This window comes from Bombina bombina, chromosome 9, assembly GCF_027579735.1.
Source record: "Bombina bombina isolate aBomBom1 chromosome 9, aBomBom1.pri, whole genome shotgun sequence".
NCBI classification, from domain to species: Eukaryota; Metazoa; Chordata; class Amphibia; order Anura; family Bombinatoridae; genus Bombina; species Bombina bombina.
The window spans coordinates 21886054-21896053 of NC_069507.1; the positions used below are offsets into that span (position 1 = coordinate 21886054).

Consider the following 10000-nt stretch of genomic DNA (forward strand, 5'->3'; position numbering starts at 1 on the left):
GCGTCAGCTGCAAAGTTCTCAAATTCATGAAGCATAAAACCAAGTAGAGTATATTGCGCAGTATTAAACTCCAGTCTGTTCAAAATGTCCCCTTTGTATGAGACAGAGCTGCTACACACAGTACAGAGCAGTGTGCGACCTACACTAGTGCAGCTTATATGACCGGATTGAGATGATGCGCTAACTAGCGCCTGGGTACTGAGATGCCCAGTACCGACAGCTTCAGTATGCAGCAGCTGAGGTTGTCTGAGGACATAAGTGCATTAAATGAATGATGTATAGTTCATGCCATTCATTTCCTGTAGCGGCGGAAGTTTTGCTATTACATTTTATTACAATTTAAGATAAAAGGGCGTTTTCTTCTACACGGTTCACAAAAGCAGCCCTACAAAAAACAAAAACCTATCCTTGTGGTCCTCATGTTACTGACACTCTTTTTATTGTAAAAGACTGAGTAGTGTTTAAGCAACAGCCCATAACATTACATATATATATATTTTTTATTTACCAAATACTATGAGCTGATCAAAACATAGTTCTCATAACCTTGGGAGTAGAACTGCATGTTTTAAGATTTCTAAACAAGAAGAAATTTTAGTAAAAAATTCAGATAATTAAAACGTATCAATGCCAGATCACAACTGTGATAGCAACAACATTTCCAGGGCTAATAAATACAATACAGGACTGTAATGTGTTATGGTACATTGTTTTAGCGGATAACATTATACAGCGCTTAACATTATACAGCGCTTAACATTATACAGCGGTTAACATTATACAGCGGTAAACATTATACAGCGCTTAACATTATACAGCGCTTAACATTATACAGCGGATAACATTATACAGCGGTTAACATTATACAGCGGATAACATTATACAGCGGCTAACATTATACAGCGGTTAACATTATACAGCGGATAACATTATACAGCGGATAACATTATACAGCGGATAACATTATACAGCGGCTAACATTATACAGCGGCTAACATTATACAGCGGCTAACATTATACAGCGGCTAACATTATACAGCGGCTAACATTATACAGCGGCTAACATTATACAGCGGATAACATTATACAGCGGATAACATTATACAGCGGATAACATTATACAGCGGTTAACATTATACAGCGGATAACATTATACAGCGGATAACATTATACAGCGGATAACATTATACAGCGGATAACATTATACAGCGGATAACATTATACAGCGGATAACATTATACAGCGGATAACATTATACAGCGGATAACATTATACAGCGGTTAACATTATACAGCGGATAACATTATACAGCGGATAACATTATACAGCGGATAACATTATACAGCGGCTAACATTATACAGCGGTTAACATTATACAGCGGATAACATTATACAGCGGATAACATTATACAGCGGATAACATTATACAGCGGTTAACATTATACAGCGGATAACATTATACAGCGGATAACATTATACAGCGGATAACATTATACAGCGGATAACATTATACAGCGGTTAACATTATACAGCGGTTAACATTATACAGCGGATAACATTATACAGCGGCTAACATTATACAGCGGCTAACATTATACAGCGGTTAACATTATACAGCGGTTAACATTATACAGCGGATAACATTATACAGCGGATAACATTATACAGCGGATAACATTATACAGCGGATAACATTATACAGCGGATAACATTATACAGCGGATAACATTATACAGCGGATAACATTATACAGCGGTTAACATTATACAGCGGTTAACATTATACAGCGGTTAACATTATACAGCGGTTAACATTATACAGCGGATAACATTATACAGCGGCTAACATTATACAGCGGTTAACATTATACAGCGGTTAACATTATACAGCGGATAACATTATACAGCGGCTAACATTATACAGCGGCTAACATTATACAGCGGCTAACATTATACAGCGGCTAACATTATACAGCGGCTAACATTATACAGCGGCTAACATTATACAGCGGCTAACATTATACAGCGGCTAACATTATACAGCGGCTAACATTATACAGCGGCTAACATTATACAGCGGATAACATTATACAGCGGATAACATTATACAGCGGATAACATTATACAGCGGATAACATTATACAGCGGATAACATTATACAGCGGTTAACATTATACAGCGGCTAACATTATACAGCGGATAACATTATACAGCGGATAACATTATACAGCGGATAACATTATACAGCGGATAACATTATACAGCGGATAACATTATACAGCGGATAACATTATACAGCGGATAACATTATACAGCGGATAACATTATACAGCGGATAACATTATACAGCGGATAACATTATACAGCGGATAACATTATACAGCGGATAACATACAGCGGATAACATTATACAGCGGATAACATTATACAGCGGATAACATTATACAGCGGATAACATTATACAGCGGCTAACATTATACAGCGGATAACATTATACAGCGGCTAACATTATACAGCGGCTAACATTATACAGCGGCTAACATTATACAGCGGTTAACATTATACAGCGGATAACATTATACAGCGGATAACATTATACAGCGGCTAACATTATACAGCGGCTAACATTATACAGCGGCTAACATTATACAGCGGCTAACATTATACAGCGGATAACATTATACAGCGGTTAACATTATACAGCGGATAACATTATACAGCGGATAACATTATACAGCGGATAACATTATACAGCGGATAACATTATACAGCGGATAACATTATACAGCGGATAACATTATACAGCGGATAACATTATACAGTGGATAACATACAGCGGATAACATTATACAGCGGATAACATTATACAGCGGCTAACATTATACAGCGGCTAACATTATACAGCGGCTAACATTATACAGCGGATAACATTATACAGCGGATAACATTATACAGCGGATAACATTATACAGCGGATAACATTATACAGCGGATAACATTATACAGCGGATAACATTATACAGCGGATAACATTATACAGCGGATAACATTATACAGCGGATAACATTATACAGCGGATAACATTATACAGCGGATAACATTATACAGCGGATAACATTATACAGCGGATAACATTATACAGCGGATAACATTATACAGCGGATAACATTATACAGCGGATAACATTATACAGCGGATAACATTATACAGCGGATAACATTATACAGCGGATAACATTATACAGCGGATAACATTATACAGCGGTTAACATTATACAGCGGTTAACATTATACAGCGGATAACATTATACAGCGGCTAACATTATACAGCGGATAACATTATACAGCGGATAACATTATACAGCGGATAACATTATACAGCGGCTAACATTATACAGCGGCTAACATTATACAGCGGCTAACATTATACAGCGGATAACATTATACAGCGGATAACATTATACAGCGGCTAACATTATACAGCGGCTAACATTATACAGCGGATAACATTATACAGCGGCTAACATTATACAGCGGCTAACATTATACAGCGGATAACATTATACAGCGGATAACATTATACAGCGGATAACATTATACAGCGGATAACATTATACAGCGGATAACATTATACAGCGGTTAACATTATACAGCGGTTAACATTATACAGCGGATAACATTATACAGCGGCTAACATTATACAGCGGATAACATTATACAGCGGCTAACATTATACAGCGGATAACATTATACAGCGGCTAACATTATACAGCGGCTAACATTATACAGCGGCTAACATTATACAGCGGCTAACATTATACAGCGGCTAACATTATACAGCGGATAACATTATACAGCGGATAACATTATACAGCGGATAACATTATACAGCGGCTAACATTATACAGCGGATAACATTATACAGCGGATAACATTATACAGCGGATAACATTATACAGCGGATAACATTATACAGCGGATAACATTATACAGCGGATAACATTATACAGCGGATAACATTATACAGCGGATAACATTATACAGCGGATAACATTATACAGCGGATAACATTATACAGCGGATAACATTATACAGCGGATAACATTATACAGCGGATAACATTATACAGCGGCTAACATTATACAGCGGATAACATTATACAGCGGCTAACATTATACAGCGGATAACATTATACAGCGGCTAACATTATACAGCGGCTAACATTATACAGCGGATAACATTATACAGCGGATAACATTATACAGCGGATAACATTATACAGCGGCTAACATTATACAGCGGATAACATTATACAGCGGATAACATTATACAGCGGATAACATTATACAGCGGATAACATTATACAGCGGATAACATTATACAGCGGCTAACATTATACAGCGGATAACATTATACAGCGGATAACATTATACAGCGGATAACATTATACAGCGGATAACATTATACAGCGGATAACATTATACAGACCTGATCTGAGGACTACTGCAAATGCATCACTATTTGAAACCACTGGCCCTGAATGCTTTGTGTAATTTGAGAAGCGAGACATTTAGCAAAAGCCTTCAGTCACGCTGTAACGTTTCATTATTCATTTTGCAAACACATAATATTTCCCCGAGTTTTTAGCATTTGGTGAGTTCCTGCACAGGATAAATCAGGACATGCAATTTAATATATTTGGAGTTGCACACTCTAACCAAATGCCAGAAACCAAGGGCAATTATGAAATGTTGCACCTAACTTAAGTATAACCATAAATGTAACTTAGTGGAGCCTTGTGTAAAGCAGCTAGTAGCAGGATCATTTGCATAGCACCTACTCTGGTATTTGTTTCTGTTGCAACAACGAACCGGTCACCCCCTAGCATTTGAAACATGTCTGTATTACCAACATATGGCTACAATAGGGTTAACAACCTGTCTGCTTAGCAATGGGTCGCAGCCCCGACAGCTGAGGGGATTTACTCTAAACCTACATGATATTTTGTTTGGTGCCATTTTTGGAGCGGACATTTGAAAATGAAAATGAAATTCCACGTAAAGAAGTTTTCTAAAAAATAAAGCTCAGCAATGAAGTTCAGTGTATTTTATATAATACTATAACCCACATGGTGTCTTCTTGACCCTGCAACAGTGCAAACTGATGTTAAGTCCCTGCAAAACATTGCACAGCATATATAAAGCGAGAAATAGAGAAAAACACACACACTGAGAAGCTGCACCTGTGAGGCACAAACTGGATGCTCATCCTCCTGAGAACGTCTCTTTAGGGACAGGCTGATCATACACGTCTCTGTAGCTACTTGTCGCTCCGCTGTTACACGCCCAGCTTGCAGGCTATAGTCATTACAACCTTTAGGATGGGCATGAACCCAGAAATATCGCTAAAATTGCTGCTGCTGACCACCTGTGTATGAACAACAAGACCCTGCTGGTAGTTCCGGGCCTCTATACAGCGCGCAATTTCATGCAGTCCGTTAAGGATGTGCTGGGACAACTGTGAAGGAAAAGGTACCAGAATGATGCACACATGACATATTTGTACATACAAACGTTACTCAAAAACAAAATAGCTGCTCGTGCTGCAGGACGACTAATGCCCTGATTGTGTATACTTCATGTCTATGTTAATGCTTTAAGTAACTATTTAAAGAAAGGAGTAAAATTATTTGTACATTAAAAAGAGACAAATAAGTTAAAATTAAACTTTAAATTTATTTAAAAAAAAAAAAACTTCCAATTTACTTCTAGAGTGAAATGTAAAAATATAAGTACATCTGGGAAGTTTTTTTTTTAAATACTATACCCTATCTGGATTATGAAATGTAATATTGACTTCCACACGCAATTAACAGAACACATTTACTATTGACTAAAAAGAATCCAAATTATTTAAACACAGCAGCTGCAGTATTTAAAATGCTGGTGCACTAAGAATATCTAGCTATGCTTCATGTGCAGAGAAACTCTAAAACAGTGATAACGTTTACTAGAAGCATTTGTGCCAATACTGTATATTGCAAATCTGTTCCTATACAAAAATGTAATTCATCTAAATGCATTTAAATTTTGACTGCAATGTCCCTTTAATCATTAGAAATACTTAATTTCCTAAATATGTAATAATACATAATAACTTACATAATAATAATATGTAATAATACATAATAACTTACATAATAATAATATGTAATAATACATAATAACTTACATAATAATATGTAATAATACATAATAACTTACATAATAATAATATGTAATAATACATAATAACTTACATAATAATAATATGTAATAATACATAATAACTTACATAATAATAATATGTAATAATACATAATAACTTACATAATAATAATATGTAATAATACATAATAACATAAATAATAATATGTAAGTTTGGCTTCTAGAAATTTGTATTTTAAAAAAAATGAAAAAAAGGTGATCTACTTGACGGATTACTATTCCCTCATAATCCTGTGAATATCACATTAGTGTGTTCCTATAATACATATTCATGCACCATAAAAGGTTAATACACTTACAGCATTCTCTCTCAGTTTGTCGTACAAACACTCCAACCTCTGCGATGCATCATCTAACTTCCTTTTAGTTTTCTGTAAAAATATAGCTGGTTACTAATACAGAGAGTATCATACATATATAATGTGCTTAAACAAAAACACAAAGTAAGACATAGTGTAGAGCACGTCACACATAAGGCACAAGAATAAAAATCATTATTCTCAAACACGAAGCTGAAATGTTTCTGTGTGACTTATATAAACATTCTACAGGTACAGAGTAACATGTGCAGACTCCTCGTCCATCCCTGTGACAATGACTTAAAGGGACAGTCTAAAAAGATAGATAATATCTTTATTACCCATTCCCCAGTTTTTCATAAACCACATGGTTATATCAATATACTTTTTACCTCTGTGATTATCTTGTATCTAAGCCTCTGTAAACTGCCCCCTTATCAGTTCTTTTGACAGACTTGCATTTTAGCCAATCAGTGCTGACTCTTAAATAAGTCCACATGAGTGAGCACAATGTTATCTATATACACACATGAACTAGCATTGTCTAGCTGTAAAAAACTGCAGTATACACTAAAAAGGAAAAACCCTTTTCTGGTACTAACTTTTTCTCTGTTAAAATCAATTGGGTAAAATTGAGTGGTTGTCTATAAAAGTGAATGAAAGTTTTATAAGCTTTAAATAATCATTTTTGTAATCTACTAAACTGTTTTACGTTTCCACTATTATGCTACAACCCCCCCCCCCCACAAAAAAAAAAAAACCAACAATATAAACATACTGGATCTGATGTCACTGCGGAACAACGCTGCACTAGGCCGTCAAACGTACTCTGAAGTGGAAGGTGCTCAGGTGGCAAATCTTTTTTCTTTACTTTCTCTACTGGCAGCCGGTGCATTTTCTGGTAAAAAAAAACAACGCAACTGTATTATTGTATTATTATAATCTTACTAAGACTCACTCTAGAGAAGTATAGATATGAAAATCTCTCGGAAGTGCAGACGTCATTTTCACAGACTATAATGAGTTAGTTACTACACAAGTTGCTTGGTCATTTGTGTGACAAATCTTAATACATATTTCATGACAGTTTGTTCCAGCTTACAATTAAACTAGCAAATCTTAACAGTTTTTCTCCCATGAAATTCCATATATGTTGCAGCTACCTCTAGGGAGGAAAACTGGAAACAGCTCTATTAAGTAACAAGTGGGTTAGCGTTATGTATACGGCACTGTACCTGCATGCTGGCTTCTTTCGGTGCACCAGGAGGAGCTTGGTTTGGGTCCTGACTGTTACCCATATGAGAATGCATATTCTCTGGTTCAGGGACCATGCTCATTACAGGAGTTGTGATTGGGGCTGGAGGGACGAACTGAACTGGCTAAATAAAAAAATAAAAATCACAGATTTAATGGACATAAAATAAAGATGATAAACTGTTCTTATAAATAAAAAACAATAGTGTGAAACAATATAACTGAATATATTTTGTGATTTTTCAAAAAAGAATATGTGGATTATTTGCATAAAAGAGTGGTCTGTCCCTTTAAGGCCAATGGGGTAATTCCTCCAGCGCTGTATCTCAAAAGGAAAAGACACACACAATAGTGAGAACTGTCAGGAAAACAAACTGTGGTTATTCATGGAATCTTACTCACACTTTTTACAGAGCTTATAACTCAGCTCTAGACAGTTTCTAGACAGGTAGGTTGTAAAGCCCTTCGGCTGCTCCAGTAATTCCAGTAACACTGCTTTAACAGGTTTATTAAAGCATATAGGACATAAAGACAATATACACTGTTAAAAAGATCATCCCACCGCTAAGCTGTATAAGGTAGCAAATAGGGCTATACTTCGCAGGCTATCAAGGAGGTCACTAGGCTGTAATCTTGCGCTGTATTGCTTTCAGTGAATCAGTCTTTCAGTCCTTAAAAACAAATATCCAACAACAGTTTTGCCAGATCTCCTCCAGCTTTTTCACGGAAAAAGTTTAAAAAGCTAGAGGAAGTCTGGCAAAACGGCCGTTGGATGTTTGTTTTTAAGAACTGAAAGACTGATTCCCTGAAAGCAATATAGCGCAAGATTACACCCTAGTAACCGCAAATGCCGCCTAATATTCATCTAAGGCATCTGCTAGCAAAATAGAAAACCAAGCGGTAAAAATACAGCAGCACTGCAGAGTATTTTAAATCTTCTGAGGTTTATTGTGCAGGGACGGATTTACAGTCCAGGTGCCTAAAGGCACCAAAATCTAAAGTGCCCACCACACGCTCCCGGTTCACATGTATGAACCTATAGATACAGCCTATTACAGCAAGTACTAATCTTGCCATATAAAAGACAAACCATGATCTGAAATAACGCACAAATAGTCACTCACTGTCACTCCCCATAAAAGAACCAACCCCCGCACGCTTACTCTCATGCCACTCTGGCTGCTCTATCCACATTCACTGGAGAAATGGACCGGACAACATGGCGGCCATCTTTGTTTAGGGCAAAATTATTATCTACTATGGTGAGTGAGGGCAGAGCCTTAGAGGTGTGCAGAAAATGCATATGGAGCAGAGAGACAGGCAACCCTCTATGGAAGGCATCTGTAGGCAGATGCCTACTCTGCCTAATGGTAAATCCATCCCTGTTATTGTGCATCAAACACAAAGACAGCAACGTTTTGGGCTAACTGTCCTTAGTCATGCAATGCATACAATACTTCATTTCCTCTACTTAAATCCCCATAGGCCACACCTACTTCCTTAATTTAACTCATTCATTACCTGTAATACATTAGTCTTATTCATCAATACAAACTTTAAATATTACAAAACAAAGAAATGCAAGAACTGGAGTATATCCATACATTATAGAAACAGTGACAAGTCTATCTTTATTCATCCCCCCTGGGCCAGGGGAAATGAATAAAGATTATGACTTGTCAGTGTTTCAATAATATATTAAATTAAGTGTTGAATACAATGCATGACTAAGGGCAGTTAGTCCAAAACGTTGCTGTCTTTGTGTTTGATCCACAATAAACTTCTGAAGATCCTAAGACAGCTTTGCACCCATTTCTGTATGCTACTGGTGCTGGACACTTCTGTTTTTTGGAGCAATAGCAAAGACATTTAGAAAGAACATAATATCAATATAATAAGTTCTGGGTGCTATTCATGAATAGCATCTTCTGCTCTTGTTTGGTTGCAGAAGGTAAATATTTTATTGCAGTCAGGGTGGGAAAACACTGGCTCAGCCTCGTTCGTTACACAGCAGCAGGAGTCACGGCTGGAACAATTAGGAGGCAGTTAACCGTCTCATAAAGCTGGCTTTATGAAAGGACAGAAAAAGTCTTGCAGCATGTGTGAGATTGGGAAGTGAGAGCTAAGCCATGTAGTCAGGACACATTCTCTACAACAAGGCCACATCAAAAGGGGATGGTTTT

General features: G+C 36.7%; 1 protein-coding gene across 3 annotated transcripts in view; it reads right to left on the bottom strand.

The window, feature by feature from the left end:
* Positions 1-3844: 3844 nt before the first annotated feature.
* LOC128639791 (protein transport protein Sec31B) overlaps positions 3845-10000 on the bottom strand; it is a 146507-nt gene continuing 140351 nt past the window's right edge. For all 3 annotated transcript variants that reach the window (XM_053691947.1, XM_053691945.1, XM_053691946.1), the window contains 4 exons: positions 7799-7942; positions 7342-7461; positions 6564-6635; positions 3845-5515 (listed from right to left, as the gene is read on the bottom strand). In XM_053691947.1, the coding sequence (XP_053547922.1) occupies positions 5336-5515; positions 6564-6635; positions 7342-7461; positions 7799-7942 (516 nt within the window). In that variant the 3' untranslated portion in view covers positions 3845-5335. The remainder of the gene's footprint in view (positions 5516-6563; positions 6636-7341; positions 7462-7798; positions 7943-10000) is intronic.